Raw genomic sequence first — 22,668 nt, forward strand, 5'->3', positions numbered from 1 at the left:
CTTGCATGCGCCGGGCCGGGCCCCTCGCGCGCGCTCTGGCAGCAGCATCCATCTGCAAGCGTCTGCGAGCCGCCCATCGCATCACAACGGCCATCATCTCGGGTCGATCCGATTCCGATCAGCTACATGATGCACACATGCCATGCATGCAAGCTATGGCGTCGTCTTCTCTCAGCTTGCTGCCTATCTGCATGCAGGTGCTTGCAGACAGCTAGTACATCTCGAGTCCTTGACCTCTTTCCGTCTCGTCCTGTGCAAGATTCCATCCAAGACATTCTTTCGGGCGGGCATCGTTCACAGCTCATCACTAGGACTACTGAATGTATGAACAAATTCAAAACAACATGCATGCATCTACTACTGGCTTCTGCATGCAGCAAGACACAGGCAGCAAGTGATCTGGCCGGCCGCCGCTGCTAGCTGGGACGACGACACATGTGCGAGCGCTTATTCTATGTACATGCGCCGAGATGCATGCCTTGACCAAATCAACCCTTGAACAATTAACACGGTTTGTCTGTTGCTTGCTTGCACTGTGTGCTTAGCTAGTTATTAACTCGCTCTAGATCTAGGCTAATCTGGGTACAGTTAACAAGCCTTGTTTATTTGCAACTCGATCGATCATCGATCACTCTTCCACTGGCAGTGGCAGCCGCCTATAAATAGCGGCCCATTGCAATGATATGGAACCAACCAAGCAAAGCAGGGCACACGCACAAGTTGCTTCATATATTTTGCTCTCTCTCTTCCTCCTAGCTCCTTCCTATAGCTAGATAGCTAGCTAGCTAGTGCTCCACTAGAAAGCTGCAGATAATAATCGAGGCCGGTCGGCAAGAAGAGAAGCTCGAGTAATAATGGCGAAGCAGCAGCAGGAGGTGTACTTCGTGTTCATGAACTTTGACCCCGTCTACGAGCGCCTCAGAGCTGATCGGTACGGTAATTATAAGCTAGCCCTCCTTCATTCACTACTCCAGTTCCAGTTTAGTTTGATGATGATCTTGATCGCCGTCAGTAGAATGATCGATGAATAATTAATGCTACCTACCTGTGTATGCATTGTTCGATCTGCTGGCTCGCTCATTCAGGTCCAAGGAGGGGTCGGCCACGCTGGACGCGTACCTGAGCCTCAAGCACGACAAGCTCCTCGCCAAGCTCCTCCAGCCCGACTCCTATCGGAAGAGGTCGTCGCTCGCCATCGTCGACGGGTTCGCCGTCGAGATCACTGAGGCGCAGGCCAGTGTTCTGAGATCGGCCAAGGAGGTGAGGGTGGTGGAGAAGAACCAGGAGCTCGCTTGACAGTCAAACGCCAAGGATTAGTTTTTATGTGTAGATGCTTTGGCATCAGCTATGGCTATTGGCTATATAAGCCTAGTTTACTAAGGCAAAGGAGAGTCGTTGAGTTCTCCCTAGCTAGTCTCTGTCGCCTTTGCGCGTGTGCAGCTGCATGCTGTGTGATGTGAACTCCCATGGCTTTTGTTGACTCCCAAGTCAAACTTAGCTGCTGCCTGCTGCTTTGTAGTAAAGTATTTAGTAATATATAGTACATACTGGACTAGCAGTATGTAGTTCTTAGGGTCTAATAATGATCATCAGAGGATCAACGACACTTTAAGACGGAACCTGTAATGTTGTGGTGGCTATGATTATTGTTAGTTAAGAAGCTATATATTTCTGTCAGAACATTGTTAGCAAAGTAATATATTATTTCAGTTTTTGTGTGTTTACATGTGTGGCTTCAGTGACTACTGTACTAATTCTGGGTGTTGCTAACAAGACAAGACAAAATGTGATGGAGCGGTTTGAGGTCTTGATGATGCATGCATCGGTTGACTTAGCTTGTTGAAACAAGACAAGAATTGAAGAGCGAACCTCTTGAGAAGATGATCAGATATGATTCCTAATTGGCGGTTGCAAGGTTTCGAGGTGTAGATGGCAAAGCTCGATGCATGCGTTTCAAGACATGCATAGAACGAAAAAACTCGATCGCGTGCGTGGGAAAGCTGCACACACACAGCATCTCTCTGCTTCGTGATGCAAAAACTTGAAACTTGTGTGTACGGGGAGAATGGCGACGATGATGGAAGCAGTACGTATGTGCGTAGCTAGCAGATCGGGACACGTGGAAGCACTTCGATTCGAGCCTGCTGCTAGTAGCTTAATTTGGTGTGCCGCCTGCGACCATACGTGCCATCTGGCGACATGTACATACTTGACAAACTGTGTGTCTATATAAACGCATATTAAGTATAGACGTGTAAACATTTACGTATATACACATTCAGCTCTATAATAAACGCATGTACGTGCACTTGTCCCTATAAACTAACACTACCGATCGAGAGACTGACCAACTGTTAACTGTCCAAGCTATTGTTTGATTCATATGACGTTTATTTGGACAGCAAGATTGATCAGAGGTAGGGGTTGCTAGTATTAGTCCTCTGAGGTAATTAATCCACTCGAATTAAGGAAAAGATAGGTAGAACTCTTCTCCCCTATAGATCACATGATCATGCTATGACAACGTACAGTGTCGTGTGCGATTAGGAAAAACAAGGCATGCATCTCGACCTAGCTTAGTATGTAGGACAAGGCATGGACGACATACATATGCCAGCCAGCTGCCGGAGCTGTAGCCGACACAGGGCTCCTAGACCGATAGAGACGAAGCACAGTCCATCACACTAGCTATTGATATCGACATGCTTGGCCAGTGATACCACCGCAAGTAATATTATATATTATATATCTATATTTGCTAATTTTCAATTCAATAATGCTACCGTATAGACATCTGGATTTTTTTTAAAAAAAATCGGACGCTCCAACATATGTTGCAATAGTTAAGCATCAATGTTACAACTATTTTTTCTACATGTTTCACAATGAATGTTGCATGAAACATAGGCCGTGTTTGGATGATACCCTGGAAATTTTTTCACAGAAAGACGAATGAATGCATGAAGTACTAAACAAAATTTATTTGCGAAACCTTTTCATTGATGGGTGTAACTTTTCGAGACGAATCTAATGAGCCAAGTTTTATCATGATTGGCTACAGTGATGCTACAGTAACTGTGCCTAATCATCTCCTAGCCGTACGGGCAAAGGCCTCATTAGCTACAAATACTGCTACAGTACCATAGTCGTGGAGGTGGTTTCGTAGTTAGACTTCGTTTAATACCTCTAATTAGTGGTCAAAACACCAAAAATTTTTCATGAAAATTTTTTCTGAGGCCATCCAAACACGGCCATAGTGTTCATATTGCGGCGGGTATTTTCTATCCTAGAGTCTAACGGAACAACTATTTTTAACATTTATTTTTTTTCATGCTACAAATAGTGGTCTCTAATGTTGCACTGGTTAATTTTCAATATTTCATCAGAACGTCCGATGGATCGAATGTCTGGGCGCTAGCAACACCATTTCAATTTTGTAAATCTTCACCAGAACTCTAATCTAATCGAAGAAGGCCTAGATAGGTCCCCTTTGGAACTCCAGAATTATCTCATTCTCTTGAAGAAATTATGCTGTTTTCCGTGAAATTCCTACTATCTTCATTATGCAAGATTATTTTTTTTATAAATTTTTGACAAAAAAAAGCACAAACTTACTTTTCAAGTAGCCAAACTCAAGATATAGAAATTAATTTCCGAGCACACAAAGTTTAAAATAACCGACTTAAGACAACCCAAAAAGGTTACTTATTTTATGTCTAGAGGGGTGTATATTTAAATTCCCTTGGTACGAATTAATTTTGCATAGTTTCAAGATAGTAACCATCATCTTAAATTTTGATCGATGACTTGTTTTAGTTCTTCGGACGGAAGCTTTGAATTGATTCAATGTACTGTACAGATGACATGTCAACAGTGACAAGTGATCCGTAAAGATTCAAGGACATGGATGGCAAAATATTACCAAACCAATGAGAAATTGATACGTGCAACTGCATGTGGTGGGGGGTATTAAATTAAAACAACTCCATTGACAATGTAGCCAGAACCTGCATCACGTCCAAGCTCTGAAAGTCTGAAGAATGCTGTCACCAAGCTATCTGCTACTAGTACTTTTGTATATTATTGCTATCTCCAAGGCTTTTTTAAAAAACATTAAGCCCGTCCTACGCATCTTCTGGGGAAAAAATATCTATGTACGCCTGCAATGCAAGCAAAAAAGTCGACGCTTATTTAAAAAATAGGACAAGTAAACCCACTTTCATTAAAAAAATCACAAACTTATTCACTTCAAAACAGTTAGCAGTAATAAAGCTTTCTTTACAAGGACCAAACTATTCACATGGATCAAGTAGTTGATAAATGATAACATGGCGTCTGACTTTGGCATCCATTTGGTTCGATTACGTTGTTGCCAAAAACCTAGCTCGCCCGCTGCCTGCTTGCTTTGCTCGGTCACTCTGCCGACCTCTGCAGTCGACGTCTCCCCATCTCGTAACACGAAAACGACGCAGGAAGCTTCCTTATCAAGCGCCAAATTCTCCATAAGTCCGATGCTAATCTCATGCTCTGCCGAGTCCATTTCATCGCCTAGCTTTAGCTCCCTTCCCGATCCCCCAACCGCCCGTTGAGCTTGGCTGCTTGGGCCACCGCGACGGACACATGGCCCGCGCCGGCGCAGCCGTCGTCCTCGCCTTCGCCGTCTGCTGCCTCCTGGTGGCCCCCGCGCCGGCGCGCCGCACGGTCGACCTTCCGCCACGGGCGCTCCACGCCGTCGTCGACCGCGAGGCGGCCGCGGAGCCGCTGCTGCCCAAGCCGGCGGGGGGCGCGGACTGCGCCGGGGCGGCTGAGCAGGGCGCCGCGCTCGCCGTGCCCGAGGAGGACCCCGCACGCGGGGAGGAGCCCCGGCAGAGGTCCTCCTTGCTGTGCCTCGTCTTCCGGTGCGGCGGCGAGCCGGCGCCCGCGGGCAGCGCGTTAGTGGCCCGGGGCACCTCCGAGAAGCCGCAGGCGCTGGACGAGTGGACCCAGCCGGCGGTGGCGGAGAAGGCGGAGGACGAGGAGGCGGACGACGTGGAGGAGCGGCTGTACGAGACGGACTCGGACTCGGACTCTGATTGCGACTCGGACTCCGACGACGAGGGCGAAGACGGCATCTTGGGGTGGCTCTGGAGGCTGGCGGATCGCTTCTGATCCCATCCTCGCCGGCCATGGCTGGCCGCCGATGGTTTGATCCTTGTCTGGCGCCTGCTCTGTATATTGGAACCCTACTAGGAGCAGATCATAGCAGCAACACACTTCTTTGCACAAATCATTACTGTATAGATGAAATAAATGATACACCTGTGTTGTTGTAATCGTATGGAAGGGATCAATGAAACTGCTGTTGTCACATGTTTTTAAAGTCATCAGAGAGCGGTGTATGAAAGAGCCTTGTAGCAACTGTTAGCACTAAAAGATTTGTAGCTTATTCAAACCTACCGTACAGGGTCATACAACATGCTTGCCAGAACAAGGGCACGCCTGAAACTTCATATTACAGGCATGCTCTGGGATGCAAAAATATGTGACAATCAAGTTCATAGGTTCTGCTTGTCAATTCTCATCCTACTATAGCGAGTGGTATTAGGAAGACAACATATGGTTGGTAAGAAAAGATATCTGCCAATACAGTCTGGAACTGCAGAAATCTGGACAAGCAATTCTACTTCTCCTCCTCCTCGCCCTCATACTTGTAGTTGTCAGAATCCTCATCAGAGGAGGACATAAACTCCGACTCAGAGTCATCGGAGCATTCTTCAATATCGTAGTCAACTTTCTTATGAGCAAGACTGAAACCGCTCATCTCGTTCCTCCCATCATCCTCGTTGATGAACTCCAGACCGTATACTGCATCTCTATGCTTCACAACCAGCCAGCGAAGCAGCCTGTCCTCCTTGTTCAGATAGTGGAGTTCTTGAGTGAAGGAAGGTGGAACCATCATCGTCATTTGCATAAGCTGTCCCTGTAAATAGGACAGCAATTTTAAGGACACCTAAACAAAAACAGGGTCACTAAAAAAAGAATATGTGCTCAACACAAGTAGATATCACTTTTCACCATCCCATCCAGGCAATAGGTTCTAAAAAACTCGGAAATAGTTTAAAATTCATCGTCGGCAGGTAACTGAAAGCATTCATAGTGCCCTATCAACTGCTTTAACCATTCTACATTATCTGCTCTGCTGTTCAGCGAAATCCTTAGAAGAGGATTGATAGATCAACCCATTCGGGAAAAGTCGTAACAAAGTCTAAAATTCTCCCTAAAGCAGCTACATTTTTTTTTCTTTTTGCTAATAGTAAATCAGCTCATTACAAAGTACTTCCATCAATCATGCATGAAGCAGAAACACTAATAAATTCAATTTGCGTGTCAACTCCACTTATTAGCACCCAATGATTCTTAGAAGCGTTTTTTGTTGCCTAAGTTTTTTTTTTCTGGCCACAGTTATGCTATAGGCAAGCCATTTGAGAAAGTAAACATTCTTTGCAGAATCCAAAAAAAACGCTCAGGCCTGACATTCTCTGAAGTTAAAACAGCATAATTTCCTTTTTGATAAAATTTACCAAATTGGTTCCAGCCTTATTATTATCATATGTGTGTGTGTTTAAAGAGAATGGCTCAAGCATGACAAAATGACAGTCAAGGTTACCAGAGGACAACTAAGGATTGCATTATGCAAAGCTCACAGGGACCGAGAACAAAGTAAGAAAGTCATACTGGTACTGCCACCGACCCAACAGTGCCTTGTTAAACTGAAATCCATCACAATTGCATACAGGCTGGAAGCTACAGCAGAACATAAGATGTCTAGAGGTTGACGCAGCCAGTAATTTTTACTTACTACTAGAAGACACTAAGGTAAAACATATCTCACAACAAATACCTTAACTCCATGTTTTAAAACACGAAACTCTAATAGTACTAAATCTTCCCATTGTAAGAGATGATTTCGACATGTCCAACGAAGGCCTCCTGAGGCGCCAGTGCGTAATGGGGTTCTTGAGCGGGTCGATAATGTAAAGAGGGGTAGAGGTAGACCTAAACTGACGTGGGATGAGTCGGTTAAGAGAGACCTTATGGATTGGAATATCTCTAAAGAGATAGCTTTGGATAGGAGCGCTTGGAGACTAGCTATCAATGTGCCTGAACTTTGAACTTATTTCTTTCGGGTTTCATCTCTAGCCTACCCCAACTTGCTTGGGAAAAAAGGCTATGTTGTTGTTGTTGTTGTAAGTAAGAGGGTTGGATGTGTTTACACACAAATTGTCAAAACTAGAATTATAGTACTTACTAACAATCGGCTGATCTCAAAAATGAATATTTTCACGAAGTAAATTGAACTGAAGACTTGAAGTCATTGTCTTCACAAGTTACATGGGTGAAGACATGGCTGAAGGAATTCCGAATGATGCCAAGGAATGATTTGCAGTAAGACTTCATGTAGCTCTGAGTATCTAGTAGCTGAATCAGTAGTAACAAAACTCTATATGCTTTCTATAAAAGCAGGGAAACCTTGCTATATGTAATATCCTATAACTGATTAAACATTATCTAGTGCCAAGCTGTGAAGCGATACTCAAACTTTTGACCAAAATGTTGATATGAATTTTTTTTTTAAAAATGCTGTAGAAAAAAAATGGTCTCGCATCAAGGACGTGGAAAAGGATACTGTAAGTCAAAGAGAAATGTGGAGCTATTATTATGATCGGTTATGCCGTAAATGGCAACCTAGCAGAGGGAGAGAATAAAAAGGGAGATGTAATATCCCAAACCTTTGCTAATAGATACATCCAGATAATCAAATTGATGTGCCTAACTCAAAAGGCAATATACAGTTTTGGTGTACAGCTCTAAAGAGTGGCAAAGAAGGTCCAAACTTAAATTCCAAAGCTCTGTAGTGTGTACTTGAGCCATAGTTGAAAGAGCTCTAGTGGAAATGGTATACTGTCATGTTAGAGAATGCCTTCTTGGTACTGTTCTGAACTTCATAAGACCTAATCGTTGTATGCAACAGTTAGTTTGTTCACTTCCAACAAAAGCAAGTCCAAGTTTAGCCCTTTGGTCTGGAAAAATGATTTGCAGGCTGAAAAATATAGCTATTAATGCAAAGTAAACCTAAACATGCTTGGAACAGATGAACTGTTTTATCATCTGCAATATTTGCACTTTACACTACCTAGAAATACTTCTGTCCACCTAAGTAAAAGATCTTAATACCGTAGCTTAATAAACCGTCTGTTACAAAAGGCGTGGTCAAAAGAATTGTACAACAGAGAACCAAAACGTGAACTAAGCAAAACAAAAACAAAAAAAAATTTGATGATTGCCCATCATTCCACATGTAATATGGCTTCAGGAACATGTATTATTAAGGTAGTTCAGAGTGACAGACAATATATATGAGGGAAAAAGAACTGTTTCGAGTTAGTGTTGACACCAGATTCTTGCAAAAAAAATTATTGGAACTCCGGACTTCCGGAGGAAAAGATAAAGCCGATGAAGAGTTTTGCAACAACAGTTAGGTATTGTTATCTGAAGCATTCCATCAGGGCAGGGCGATCATGATCTTGGACTACAGAACACTAGTTCCATGCAAGCGAACAATCACAACAATACTAACATCTTCGCCTAAAGAAGAATTCCAATACGAATGCAAAAGCTAATGCCCTCCAGCATTGATGAATCCTACGGTGAAATCTATTTGGCCATTTCATCGAACACGTCAGATGCACCATCCACTGAGAAATGGTAATTTCGAGACCCCCGAACCCACAGCCCGCGGCATAGGCATTTCTTCGAACACCATTCCACTAGAACATCCATCTAGCAGGGCACACCAGAGCTCAGCCGCTCCGCGATGGTGACGAATGAGAGAAAGAGGATCGGCGTGAAGAACAGCAGCGAATCGGGCGGGGAGGATGCGGACCTGGTAGTGACGGCCGTCGAGCTTCTTGATGCCGTATCCGAGCTGGACCTTGCCGAAGGACTTGACGTCGGTGACGACCCCGTTGCGCTGGTACGCGCGGCGCGCCACCCGCGCCACCAGCTCGGCCATGGCCTCCCTGGTCACCAGCGGCTTCACCAGCAGCATGCAGTCGTACAGCGGCATCTCTGCTCTAGGAAGAGGGGGGTGGAGCCGAACTATTCTCCGTCCTCCCGCCCGATGCGGCCCCGCGCCGGCGGTCGCTCTTCGCCGCCGCCGCCGCCGCCGCCGCCGCTTGAGCTTGTGCCCGACGATCCGACCCTGGTGGTGTGGGGAGGCGGAGGAGGTCGCTTGGGGTTTTGCCAGTTGGGCCTTGAGATGTTGTTCGTGGGCGTGATTAAGCTGGAGAGAGAGGTCTCCCGTCGTCGACATGGGCTTCTTAGGGCCTGATTGGTTGGATGGGCCGACCCCCTGGCAAGGCCCATAAGTGCTGTTTGGTTTCCATTGCTTTCGGTTGGGATTGGGACTCGCCGCTGGTCAGGGTCAGGGTTAGAGTTGGCTTTTTGGCTCATCTAACCCTAAAATATACAAACAGAAAGGTTAGAGTTGGTTAGATGCATCTAATCCACTCTAAAAAAACTATCCCTAACAAGAGGTGCTTATTTGGGTTAGATGAGGTGGGGCCCACCTTTTTCTCCCCACCCTAGATCCCGCTGTGGCCGAGTCCTCTTCCCCATCCGCGCGAGGGATGCGCGAGCAGGCGGCGAGTGCCGCTAGTACCGCCTTGCCGCCCCTCCCTACGCGCTACCCTCCCCTCGTCGCCCACCACCCTCTCCTCGCCGCACAGCCTCGCCTCGCCTCGCCGCGCTGCCCGGACATCGTCACGCCCCGCCGTCCGGTCCTCGCCGCGCCGCTCCAAGAAACCGCCCCAGATCCGCGACGGCCCTTGCCTCGCCGCGTCAGCCGTTCGCCCCTCGCCGACCTTGAGCTGCCCCCCTCCCCGCCACCCCCAAGATCCGCGCCTCTTTGATCGGCGCCCTCGGAGCAGTGCCACTCTTAGAGCCGGCTGTAGCCGTGGCCGCGGCACCCGAGCGTGCCGCCCCTCCGAGCGTCCCCTTGAAGCTCCGCGCCTCGAAGCGCCGGCGGCCCATCCAAGCGCCGCTCCTCCGAGTGCCCATGGCCGCCACCGCCCCCTGTGATGCCCCGTGCTGGATGAGCCAAGGAGGGAGGAGGTCGACGCGCACGAGGACGGCGGAGAGTAGCAGGAGGCAGTGTACCACAATTTCGGGAGAGAGATGGTCGTCATGGGAGGGAGAGGTGGAGAGAGGAGCCAGGGAGGGAGGAGGTCACACGAGCCGGCCACACCAAACCCTGTTGGAGAGAGGCCAAATGATTGGAAAAGTGTATTTAATTTAACTCTAAACTCTTGCATCCAAACACTATTTTGGTTAGAGTTAGTTTAAGGTTAGTCATGAGTTAGAAATTAACTCTAACTTCTAACCAAGTTAGAGTATCCAAACAGGGCTTATGAATTCAAACTGGCCGAGGGGTTAAAGTTTAGAGACTAATTGAATGGTTAAATTTTAGCCCTTAAATTAGCCAAAGAGTTTTTAAAAAAAGTCCTTTGCGCTTGGAGTTCGTGGTTCCTGAAAAAGAGGGAGGAGCAGACGGCATCGGCGAGCAAACTCCTGCGTCCGTTTACGGCGCGAGGGCAGAAATCATGGGGGCGGCAGGGCACGGGGCTCGTGCTTGGTCGAAGGCTTGAAGCAGCAGCAGCAGCAGCAGGGTCAACAGGATGGCGACCCGACCCGCCGGATTCACCGCGGAGGATGAAGAAATGAAACCGATCGAGCGCGGCTCCGGACGGCGCTGAGGTCCCGCACAAATCAGGGGGCTTGTCTGGGCAGCGTCAACGGCTGCTCAGAACAGTGAGCTCCATCCAACTTCCATGGCCAGCGTCCTGGCAAATCAAATCAACCTTCCCTTTTAAAGACATAGCAGTGCTCCTGTAAACTTTTCAAAAAAAAAAATCAAATCAACCTGGCGCTGATTTCGAGTTGACTGATGATGCAGATGCATGACGGGAATTGTTTTTTCTTTTGGCAACGGAACGGATATTTTTTTCTTTCAGAGTGAGAGAGAGAGAGAGTTCTCCTCCAAAAGTTAATGATGGGCACGAGCCACTACCCCGGGCAGAGAGAGAGAGAAACAGTTTGCTTGTCTGCCTGAAGTACCGGAAAATGAGTCCGTGACGACGGGGTTACAGTTTACAGCAGCAGCGCCGGAAATCATGGCCTGCCTCTGCCTGCTTCCAGCTCCGGGCGCTGCCCCTGGAATCGAAAATTCAGTCACTCACGTGCATGCCACTGTCTGGAACACTTGTCTTTGTTGCCACTTGCGCCGTAGCACAGCCACCAGCTGCCCTCACTCACCAGGTCACATGCAGCTCCAACAACACAGAGCAGGGGGGGAGCTGTGCGACGGCCGCGCGATTCTCTTCACCTGGCGGCTGGCGTGTTGTCTGTGGCGCGAGCTACCGGGGCCTTGTCCGCCGGGACGGGAGCCGTAAATACGGCTCTGCTGTGCTCTGCTCTATCTCTCGGCCTCTCCCTCTCGTCTCGTCTCGTCTCGTCGTCAGCAAGATCGAAACCCCTGCACTGCACTGCACGTTTCATCGGCCTCCGCGATCGCCTGCAGGTCCGCCGCGCGATTCAAGCAGAAGCAGCAAATCGACCGGGCCATCCATTCCGGCATGCCTCGCCACGTACAGGATGAGAGCGAGAACGAGAGATGGAGGAGTTCATCGTCGCTGCGTTTCCGGCCGAATCCCGTGGCCTTTTTCTTTTCTCGGCCATTGTGTTGGCCACCGGTCAAAGCTTCGCTTACGTCCAAGCGCTCTGCGTACAAGTTTCGGCTTCAATTAGTTTCAGGAAGGAGCCTTGCACAAGAAACCAACAGGCAATAGATGTGGTGGCCATGTTACCCCTGCTGCTGCCTTGGCTTACTTCACCTTGCAGACACCCAATTTTGTTCTGTTTCTCTCTTCCAATCCCAGTAGGTTGGCAGGCTGCTGCTCCGATCGTTAAGGACATGGAACGACGACTTGAAAAATTCAGACTTCAGATATATGTCTCTGCAAACAAGGCTTATATATGCGCAGTTTTTCTCCTACTGTACTACCAAATCCATCTCAAGGTTCTTGAATAGAAGAATCTGAAGATCGACTAGTCGAGTTCGAGCCAGCAGCAATATCGGCATGGGGGTGTTTTTCACTGCTAGCAAATGAAGACTTGAAACAAATGAAGACGCAGGAAATGTGCGGCAATGTGTGGACCAAGACCAAGGCCTGTCGCTTTCCTACATCCACTCCAGGGCTCCGAAAACAACCTCTGATTCCGTCGGCAACTGAAACCAGCCAGGAAAGCTTCATCAGTTTCTCCGAAATGGACTTGCCCAGATGGGAATGGGCACAGAACAAGCACATGGGCATGGTTATGGTTCTCCTCCCCTGCAGCAAGCTATGCTCATCTATTATCTTATTATTTAGCCAACAAACGGAGCTTTCACGTTCGCTTTCAAGTATAGAAATTCCCACATTAATCGGAGAAAATACAGAAATAAAAATTACCCACCACTGTCATTACGATAAAGTGACTAATTAAAAATCACCCACCAATGCCATTATGAAAAATTAAATATAAAATATCATTTAGCTATGTATCAGTTACAAATATATACTATTAATAAAAACTAAAGCTAACAACAATTAATCAAAATAAAATAAAAAATAAGAATAATTATCTGCATAATATTATTAAAACTCAACTAATCAAATTGTTATTATAGGTAGATCATAGTTGAATTGTTCTAATTAACAATAAGACATAATTTACGATAATGAGCATGATGATGTACGGTAAAAAGTTAGTATAACGTTTAAGTAAGGATAAGAATGACATGAATTTTTTTGAATTTTCAATACTAGCCGCGCAAATGCGCGGGCTATACGTCTAGTTTTATTTTTAGACAGGAGAGGACCAGGGAGGCTTATCTCTGCCTGATGATGAACTGAAACCTGCCAGCTGAAGTGAAATTCCACAAATGCAGCTACGAGCACTGCAAGTCTGATTTCAGCAGACGAAGCTGCAAATCCGGAATTTGGACCGTTGATTGATTTACTGTATTCCCTAACGTTAATGTGGGTTACCGATCGTTTGCATTTTCAAATGGCCTATCCTGACGGAGACGGTTAGGATTGTGTGCAGAGCGCTTTTTACGCCAGAAGAAAAGAAAATGGTCGTCAGACGTGCGTTTCACCTCAGCGATACGATTCTTCAATCTTGGATGTCATTCCTCAATGAACAATGCAAATTAAGTTTCCTCCCTTGAATTCTTGGCCTCTTCCCCTTCCCCGCGCTATAAATTCCCGCTCCTGAGTCTCCTCGTCTTCCATCCAAGGCAGGCAGCACGAGGAGCAGATCACTCGCCTAGCTACCTTGCCTATCGCGCACCGTGCATGCCAATGCCATCCCTTTCCTTCCTTCCTCGGCTATCCTCTCTCTGGGCTCTCTCGGCCATGGCCAGGGGACGAGGAGGTGGAGGATCGCGCGGCGCGGCCGGCAGAATGGCTGTCGTTCCCGGCCGCCTCGCCCTGTTCGTGCTCGCCGCCGCGGCGCAGGTGGCGTGCGCGGCCGCCGCCGGGCACGACTACGGCGAGGCGCTGAGCAAGAGCATCCTCTACTTCGAGGCGCAGCGCTCCGGGCGGCTCCCCGGCGGCCAGCGGGTCGGCTGGCGCGCCGACTCCGGCCTGCTCGACGGCAAGGCCAACGGGGTAATACTAATACGCAGCAGGATCAAATCTTTGCATTGATTCACAGCTAGCCAGCCAGCCAGCCAGCATTTACGTTACGCCTTGCATATGCAGGTGGACCTGGTGGGCGGGTACTACGACGCCGGCGACAACGTCAAGTTCGGCCTGCCGATGGCGTTCACGGTGACCATGATGTCGTGGAGCGTCGTCGAGTACGGCGAGCAGATGGCGGCGGCCGGCGAGCTGGGCCACGCCCTCGAGGCCCTCAGGTGGGGCACCGACTACTTCGTCAAGGCGCACCCGGAGGCCAACGTGCTCTACGGAGAGGTGGGTTGCTTTGGTTGGTCCCGCTACACCCCGCCGCCGCGTCGCCTCGCCTCGCCCCTGCTGGCTGGCTGCCCCATGTCTGGCCATGTCCCTCTCCCTCCTCTTGTCAACTCCTCTTGAGTTGACTGCATGGCTGCATGCACATGCAGCAGCCGTTGGCTTTTACTACTACTACTTTTTTACCGTCTGGGACGCAGTAAACGCGCGTTAAATTAGAATTTGAAAACTGATTAGGAGTAGTAAACGGTAAATCAGCTCCAACAATTACTGCAGATTGGCCGAGTTACTGATGTACCATTATAATTGTTGTTGGGTCATTCTCTTGCATGCATGCAGGTCGGCGACGGTGACTCGGACCACGGCTGCTGGCAGCGACCGGAGGACATGACGACGAGCCGGCAGGCGTACCGGCTGGACCCCCAGCACCCCGGGTCCGAGCTCGCCGGAGAAACTGCCGCAGCAATGGCCGCGGCGTCGCTCGTCTTCCGCAGCTCCGACCCCGGCTACGCGAACCAGCTCCTCCAACACTCCAAGCAGGTACTGCCATGGCGATCAATCATATGTACTACCTTCTCATGATCGGTCGACCGCCATGGATCGAAATGCTCATCGCTTGGTTGGTTGGTTGCTTGCAGCTGTTTGATTTCGCCGACAAGTACCGGGGCCGGTACGACAGCAGCATCACCGTCGCGCGCAAATACTATGCCTCCTCCAGCGGATACGGGGTATGCAATGCAATGATGATGCTCTCCTAGATCGCCATGAACTGAACTGACTAACAATAATGCATGTCATGAACTGAATTGATCCTTGATGCAAATCAGTCACATTTCCTTCTGGTCATATATGTATGTCGTGGTGGCGCAGGACGAGCTGCTGTGGGCGGCGGTGTGGCTGTACAAGGCGTCCGGCGACGGGCAGTACCTGGACTACCTTGCCAACAACGCCGACGCGCTGGGCGGCACGGGCTGGTCCATCAACGAGTTCGGCTGGGACGTCAAGTACCCCGGAGTGCAGGTCCTGGCCGCCATGCTGCTCCTGCGGGGCAAGGCCGGCGGCGCGCACGCCGACGTGCTCCGGCGGTACAAGCAGAAGGCGGACCTCTTCGCGTGCTCCTGCCTCGGCCGCGCCGGCGCCACCAACGTCCGGCGGACGCCCGGAGGCATGATCTACCTCCAGAGCTGGAACAACGTGCAGTTCGTCACCAGCGCGTCGTTCCTGCTGGCGGCGTACGGCGACCACCTCGCCGCGGCGCGGCAGGCCGCGCAGTGCCCGTCCGGGGCCGCGGCGGCGCAGCCCGCGGAGCTCCTCGCGTTCGCCAGGTCGCAGGTGGACTACATCCTGGGGAGCAACCCGAGGGCGACGAGCTACATGGTCGGCTACGGCGCGACGTTCCCGCAGCAGGCGCACCACCGCGGCGCGTCCATCGTGTCCGTCAAGGCCGACCCCTCCTTCGTGAGCTGCCAGGGCGGCTTCAACAGCTGGTACCACCGCCGCGGCAGCAACCCGAACCTTCTCGTAGGCGCCACCGTCGGCGGGCCGGACGAGTACGACAACTTCGCCGACGAGAGGGACAACTACGAGCAGACGGAGGCCACCACCTACAACAACGCGCCGCTCATGGGCGTGCTCGCTCGGCTGCACGGCGGCGGCCGCCGGTTTGGTCGCTCTAGCTCGCTCGCCGATGGTTCGTCGTTATTATTAGCGAGTGACTTGAGCACTTCAGTGGTGACCATGCGTGAATAATTGAGCCGTGTAGGCATGTCTACCAATTTTATTTCTGTTTCATTTCTTGCAGAGGTCTCTGCAACAACCCTGAAGAACGACAACCAGACCTCACTGCCACCTCCATCTCTGGGTAACCAATGCAATCTCTCAACATTTTTCTACTTGTTGATCGATGCTCTAACTGAACATGTCATCATACTGTGGGTACAGCGGCAGCTGCTGCTGAAGACGCCTCGCCCATCGAGATCGAGCAGAAGGCGACGGCGTCGTGGACGGAGAGGGGCAAGACGTACCACCGGTACGCCGTGACGGTGACCAACCGGTCGCCCAAGACGGTCCACGAGCTCCACATCGGCATCTCCAAGCTCTCCGGCAAGGTGTGGGGGGTCGACAAGGCGCGCTACGGCTACGTGCTCCCGAGCTGGCTGCCGTCGCTGCCCGCCGGCAAGAGCGCCGCGTTCGTGTACATCCAGGCCGCGCCGCCGGCGCACGTCTGGGTCACCGGCTACAAGATCCTCTAGGACGGCACCCGGCCGGAGTCCAGGCCACCGTGATGCCAATGCCATTATTGGACTCTTATCGAGTGATGGAATAGTAGTGTTGTGTGTGTGAGTGCCAAGGTTTGTTACTAGCTAGGGTGCAAGAGGGACAAAGAGTGATGGGGCTAGGAACATTCTCGGTCATCCTCCTTGTCCCTTCAGGCTAAGCAATCGCAATCTACTAGCAGATCTATAGTGTTTGCTTATGTGGTGATTGAAATAGTAAAAGTGTAGTGGTACGATTGAGCCCCGTTATGCTACAACAGCAACATCTTGCATGTGTATTGCTTTGAAGATGTTTTGGTCATTTCAACCCGAGAACATCTTGCTAAGTGGTCAAAACTGTTTCCTTTGTTCTTCGCGGAAAAAATATGTTTTCTTCTTTTTTAAGATTGTAAAGTACAACTCAGACACTCGCACACGCACGAACGCAAATCCTATTCCTATGAGCATCTTCGAAAACTAAGTCAACAAATTGTCGAGATTGACGAAGTCACCACAGGTGCCTTGTTATCGTTGAGAACGTTGTCTACCACTAGAAACACAATGCCGTTAAATTCTAGAAAATTTGCTCTCACAGGGAGCTGAACTTAGGACTTGATGTGCTACCGAGATTCTTATAACCACCAGACTACGAACCCTTTCGCAAAAAAATATTTTCTTCATGTTTTTTTGCTAATAACATGTTTGAACTCACATCTTTGTACTTCATGTTTTAAATTTGTTCTGTGCACGATTGTTAGATTTTAGATGTATTTGGTCCGTGTGTTGCTAATCGATCTATCTACTACACTGAATGGGCACTACGTGAGACTAAACATGCATTGGAGCTAAGAAGTGAAGGAGTGCCACTACCCGGGAAAAAAAAGTGAAGGAGTGCCACCATCAAGTCCCCACAGGATGATCCTAGCTTGATAGAATTTTCTTATGTTTTTCTAAACTAGGCTAGTCTTTTTTTTTTTTGAAAAACTAGTAGCCTATTAGGAGGCAGGAGCACTGCCTTATCATTCAAGACTCTTTCATAAATATCACATCTATCGTATCCCAAGGAGCAACCTCCCAAATCGAACGGCCAGCATTTCTTCGAGTTTGAAGCGAAACTGCCGTTGATGCGCCAAGTTCCTTTTTTTTCTAAACAGTCCTCATCGTACAGAGAAATTATACATAAGCTCAAAACAGACCTCAAGAAGATTCAAGTCTACCCTGACAACAATACAAAAGTGATCTCTCTGATATTTCGCTTGGCGCAGAAGACCACAATGAAAATGTTGCTGCTCTCAACGTGGCGTGCTATTACGAGTTCCTTGCCTGCCGTCGCTTCAGGAGGCCGAGGACATGGACAGCCTCACCACTCGAACGCCGCATTCAAGTAAGTAGAGCCATGTCGAGCGAGAGCGACGTCCCGGGGGCGGCCCGGCTGCCGGAGTCGAAGGCACTGGCATGGGGCACGGCGCCGGCGCTGTACCTGTCGTACGGCATGGCCTCGCTCAGGGGCCGGCGCCCGGCGCTGACGGACGCCGTGGCGGCCGCGCGGTCGTTCACGGCGCTGTCGCCGCCCCTGGGCCTGGACTACTTCGCGGTGATCGACGGCGGCCACCTCGGCGCGGCCGCCGCCGTGCGCCTGCGCGCGCGGCTGGCCGCCGCCATCGCCGAGCGGATCGACGGCGAGCTGCGCGGCGAGGTGCCGCTGTTCGGCGGGGCGTCGTCGCGTGACGTGGAGGGGTGGTGGAGGACGGTCATCCGGGAGGCGTTCCGGGCCTTCAGTGGCGAGGTGGCGGCCAGCGGCGGCGGAGGCGCGACGGCCCTCGTCGCGCTGGTCCTGGAGAAGTACATCGTCGTCGCCAACTGCGGCGTCGGAGCCTCCAAGGCCGTGCTATCTCGCTGCGGCGAGCACGTGGAGCTCACTACTGACCGCAGGGTAAAGCTCTTCTTGCTCTCGGCATTCATACGCCTGTCACTCTGTCCAGACTTCAGACTTGCTTCAATGCATATCTTAGAGCAGAGTTCACATATCTTTCCATTATTTTGGACTAGACAAATTTTAGTTTGTCTTTGAGTTGCCATTTTCAGATTTGGTCTCATGCCCACCATCTTAGCACCAATCTTAGAGCTGACCACTGGAGCGACCATTTTGGTAACTAAAATTTGAAAAAGCAAACGAATTTCGCGACATTATTTGTGCTAAGGCAGTCTACCTCTGGAACCTCAACTTTGAAAAGCGACAGTACCCTAAACTGCAATTGTGAAATCCCCTGAATGTACTTACAGATGACATGCGGGCCCAAGGTCCACAAGTCAGTGAGGAACAAGGTCATAGTTAGAGTAGCGGCATGATCCATTCCTAGTCAAGTACATGAAGTGATTGATCGCAGCCGCAGGGAGCTCAGTCCAGGCCGCCGGCGACCGCGGAGGCCGACGTGGTGGCGGTGGAGCGGGGGGCGCAGGACGATTTCCTGATCCTGGCCAGCGACGGGCTCTGGGACGCCGTGACGCCGGCGTCGGCGTGCGGCTTCGTCCGGCGGAGGTTGGTGACGACCTCGAGGATCGCCATGCCGTGGGAGCCGCCGCTGGACGCCAGGGGCTCCCCGACCGTGCTCGCCAAGGAGCTGGCGGAGCAGGCGGTGCGCGCGGGCAGCCAGGACAACGTCAGCGTCGCCATCGTCCTGTTCAGGAACTTCTGGCTTTGTGGGCGCGCACCCCGTGGTGGCATGGTAAGTGGTGATCAGTGATTGGTTCGGTCCTGTGGCCTCAAGCTTTGTATACCAGCCCTTGTTACGGATTTGGGTAATTCAGGTGGACATTTGAGCTTGTGGAATTGATGTCGAGATTGCAATGCAATTTCTGCGAGCTGAAATTTATGAGGATGTTTTGCCAACAATTTGTATTTTAGGTGAATGTGTGCAAGGGCAGACGTAGCAAAATGATTTTCAGGTGGGCTGGGGTTGATGTTGATGGCATGTAACCAAAATATGAATGGATAGAGGGTGCAATGATCTTTGCTCATGCAAAGTTTGAGGTTAAACAAATTTTTGTGCAAGAAGAAAAAAAATAGAAAACTGTCATCTATCCATTTATATTTTTTTGTTGAAACTTTCGTGCATTTTTTTTGTTTTTTTAATCGCGGGAGTAGCCTAATAGAGGTGGAAGCACCTCTATTTCGAACCATGGAAATAGATCCTCAATGCAATTGAAGCACGATTTTACCCAAACATCTGAAATGAACTGAGCTCGATTCCATGCCTGTCGATTCTAGTAACCAAACAGATTTTTAGGGATTTTGGATAACCCTCTGAGACAAATACAAAGACCATACAACAAAACTTTGTCCACCATATATCCATGATTTAATTTAGGTTTGCATCGTCTAAATGTTGAATGCCATAGTTTTTCCTTTTGTAAAGTGATACATGTGCAAATTATTTGGAAAGCGACAACCATAGATTTAATTGACTCCACTTATATGTGTGCGCAAATGAGATTTCTCTGATAATAGAGCCCATGTATATAACCTACCTTTCACCTAACACGGTGTCCTCTTACCATTGGATTGAATCCAACGGTTAGGAATGATTCCGCTGTCCTTTATATATCCGATACGCCATTCTTGCTAACCCTAAATCTCAAACATCTCTCGCTCGACGTTAACCGCCGTCACAGAACATACCATCATCTTATCCTCCTCCACCCGTCTGTGACGCCTATACACCGCAAAGCCAAATGATTTATGATACTCCTACAGGGCTTGAAGATCTTCAACAACTAAGTCAGTTCTTCCCTTGTTTCCTGTATTTGTCACTATTTTTTACTTGTATAGTTTTGCTGGGTTAACCACTTTGAATTCTTCAACAACTTGCAAGTGCTAAGTCTGATGATGTCTTGTCGATATTGATTAGTACTATAGGTTTCTCCTTTGCATTATTCGTTCGGAGCTCACGAGGATAATTAATTTATCAAATTAAATTATCTAGTTGTATATAGGAAAAGCATCAACAAGTTCTTTTTCTTCTTATGCACAAATTTTTTCTGTAGTAGTCACATCCTTAGAATTTCTTTCATGTTTCTTCCTAACACCTTTGAAAAAAAATTATAAAATTTTCTGTCACGCATGTTCAGATTTTAGATCGATTTACCCTGATTTTGTATCACATTACTGGACAGGAAATACGAGAAATTTCAAAGGTCAAGCATATAAACGTGTCAAAAATCATTGGAGACAAAATTGGAGTGCCACATCACATCCCCATAAGATGATCCCAGATTAAATGATTTCCTTACCAATTTCCTTGCTTTTGTTAATTGTTAGAGCCTATTTTTTTGATATGAATGATAACCCGAGAATCAATCTAGATATCGAAATAAATCCAAAGATTTCGAAACCTTTGAATTTATTTCAAAATCTGGATTGATTCTCGGGGATTTGTTCGTATCCAAAATAAGCCCAATCATTAATGAGAGTGTCGTGGTGCTGCAAACCACGGCCGGGTGGCGGAAGGCACCCGCCCTAGCCCAGAGGGTGTGTACTCGGGGGTTAGCTAGTCTTAGATCAATCTTCCTCAAGAACACGATGAACACAGCAGGATTTAGAGTGGTTCGGGCCGCCGGAGCGTAATACCCTACGTCCACTGGGAGATGTATTGTCTTGGTTGTGTGAATGAACCTATCCTCTGCTGGCCTTGGCTCTTGCCCAGCCTGAGGTTTTCTAACGGCGCTCTCCCCTTTTATAGATCAAAGGGGGGGGCGGATACATAGAACGTTGATGCCCCGACAGGTGGGCCCAACGTGACTGTGGCTACAGTGGTAGCGAATCTTTCCTTCGATATGCGTACTGCTGCTCTTCTGACACAGGGGGTCTTCTCTTGTCCCGTCAGCGAGGCGCCCGTTGGAGTAGCGTAGCTTGCGGCGTGGCCTGCTGAGGCTATTATGTAGCGTCATAATGGGTGAAGCCGAGCCGTCGTATCCGACTGTTACGGCAGACTGGCAGACGCGGCATGGGCGGCGCCATCGGCTCCACTGCCTTGGTAATACGCGATCAATAGTGCCCCCTGGTCAGTCAAACGCCTCGGCTTCCACTATATCAAAGTGGACGTCCACCTACCGCAATAAATGCGAAGGTAGGTGGACCTCAATATGGAGACCAAGGGCCTCAATATGGAGACCAAGGGCCTCATACACGTGTCGGCCCCGGACCACCCTGAGGCGGGGCGTCCAAACTTTCCCTTGGAGAGGGGTCCGGTTGCTATCCAGGACCCTATGAGGGGTCCGGGACCCCGCGGGGGCCCGGATTCCTTGGGAGGTCCGGAGCCCTGGCTGCTTGCGCTTGAGCGCCTGTTTTTCCTGGGACACGTGGCGTTCCCAGACCTTCCCCGGCCGTGGAACAGGTCCGGACCTTTGTCGGGAGGACAGGACTTCGGACTGCAGGGGTCCGGCTGTTTGGTTGTAGTCAAGGATGACTACAAAGGCTCTTGCCTAGTCACAGCAAGAGGGGGTACCCCAGTCCTGGGGTACCGACAGTAACTGACAAAAGCTGCCCCGTGCCCAGAGGCAGCAGATCCCGCCTCAACCACTCGCACTTAATGCGGGTGGGTGATGGAGCTTCCAGCGGAAGGCTGGCGCCCGCGCCCGCGTCTGCGTGACGTGGCGGCTCCGGACCCCACCCGAGCAGCTTGCTGAGCCGAGAGCTCACGGGGGTCCGGGATGGCACGTGGAGGTCCCGGACCTGCCTGCGGGAGTCCGGATGGCACGTGGAGGTCCCGGACCCGCCTGCGGGGGTCCGGGTCCGCGGCCACAGGTGCTGAGCATTTCCACCTCTGGGACACGTGGTGACACCGGACCCGTCCCCAAACGGGAAGCGGGTCCGGGACCGTTGGTCCGGTGAGATGGAGTCGGAACCCAGGAGTCCGGCTGCTCAGCTCCTTAGGGCGTAGTTACGGATAACTACGCGAGTCTTGGCACAGTAGGAGTGGGTACCCCAGTTGTAGGGTACCGACAGTGGCCCCCGGGCCCGCCTCGGGAGAGGCAACGAACCCGCAGGTGGGGCCACTACTGTGAGCAACTTGGCTGCTTCTGGCACCCAGCGGTGCGCGCCGCAAGGGTCTTGCCCTGCATCGTCCATCCCTTGGGTCACCTGCTGCATCATCACGTTTGGACCTGCACATGACTCAAGGTAGATGCTTAGTAGCGTGCCCACGGGTCCCAAATCCTGTTGGCTGTAATCCTTTGAGATGGATAGCTAGGTTCAGTGAACGAAGCTCAAGGGGCCGGCCTTTAGGTTAAGAGAAAGTCCGGACCTCCAGGTTCCCAGTCCTAGGTACTACGGCACTCATTCACAGGAGGTGGTGCGTGCA

General features: G+C 50.0%; 5 protein-coding genes across 5 annotated transcripts; 4 read left to right on the top strand and 1 right to left on the bottom strand.

The window, feature by feature from the left end:
- Positions 1 to 703: 703 nt before the first annotated feature.
- On the top strand, positions 704 to 1,697 carry LOC120705568. Its single transcript, XM_039989976.1, has 2 exons — positions 704 to 931; positions 1,086 to 1,697. Exons 1-2 carry the CDS (start codon positions 855 to 857, stop codon positions 1,294 to 1,296), a joined length of 288 nt encoding a protein of 95 aa, XP_039845910.1. The 5' UTR covers positions 704 to 854; the 3' UTR covers positions 1,297 to 1,697.
- Positions 1,698 to 4,396: 2,699 nt separating this feature from the next.
- On the top strand, positions 4,397 to 5,414 carry LOC120705569. Its single transcript, XM_039989977.1, has one exon. The coding sequence runs from the start codon at positions 4,621 to 4,623 to the stop codon at positions 5,146 to 5,148; it is 528 nt and encodes a 175-aa protein (XP_039845911.1). The 5' UTR covers positions 4,397 to 4,620; the 3' UTR covers positions 5,149 to 5,414.
- On the bottom strand, positions 5,377 to 9,299 carry LOC120705570. The gene is made up of 2 exons (XM_039989978.1): positions 8,924 to 9,299; positions 5,377 to 5,959 (listed from the first exon to the last, which is right to left on the bottom strand). The coding sequence occupies exons 1-2, from the start codon at positions 9,104 to 9,106 to the stop codon at positions 5,660 to 5,662; spliced, it is 483 nt and encodes a 160-aa protein (XP_039845912.1). The 5' UTR covers positions 9,107 to 9,299; the 3' UTR covers positions 5,377 to 5,659.
- Positions 9,300 to 13,394: 4,095 nt separating this feature from the next.
- Positions 13,395 to 16,639, top strand: LOC120705571 (endoglucanase 2-like). The gene is made up of 7 exons (XM_039989979.1): positions 13,395 to 13,751; positions 13,845 to 14,057; positions 14,394 to 14,594; positions 14,693 to 14,782; positions 14,925 to 15,744; positions 15,856 to 15,915; positions 15,996 to 16,639. Exons 1-7 carry the CDS (start codon positions 13,437 to 13,439, stop codon positions 16,304 to 16,306), a joined length of 2,010 nt encoding a protein of 669 aa, XP_039845913.1. The 5' UTR covers positions 13,395 to 13,436; the 3' UTR covers positions 16,307 to 16,639.
- Positions 16,640 to 17,705: 1,066 nt separating this feature from the next.
- On the top strand, positions 17,706 to 19,129 carry LOC120709407 (protein phosphatase 2C 51-like). Its single transcript, XM_039995043.1, has 4 exons — positions 17,706 to 17,939; positions 18,045 to 18,242; positions 18,703 to 19,035; positions 19,118 to 19,129. Exons 1-4 carry the CDS (start codon positions 17,706 to 17,708, stop codon positions 19,127 to 19,129), a joined length of 777 nt encoding a protein of 258 aa, XP_039850977.1.
- The last annotated feature ends 3,539 nt before the right edge of the window (positions 19,130 to 22,668 follow it).

Source organism: Panicum virgatum, chromosome 5K (assembly GCF_016808335.1).
Source record: "Panicum virgatum strain AP13 chromosome 5K, P.virgatum_v5, whole genome shotgun sequence".
NCBI classification, from domain to species: Eukaryota; Viridiplantae; Streptophyta; class Magnoliopsida; order Poales; family Poaceae; genus Panicum; species Panicum virgatum.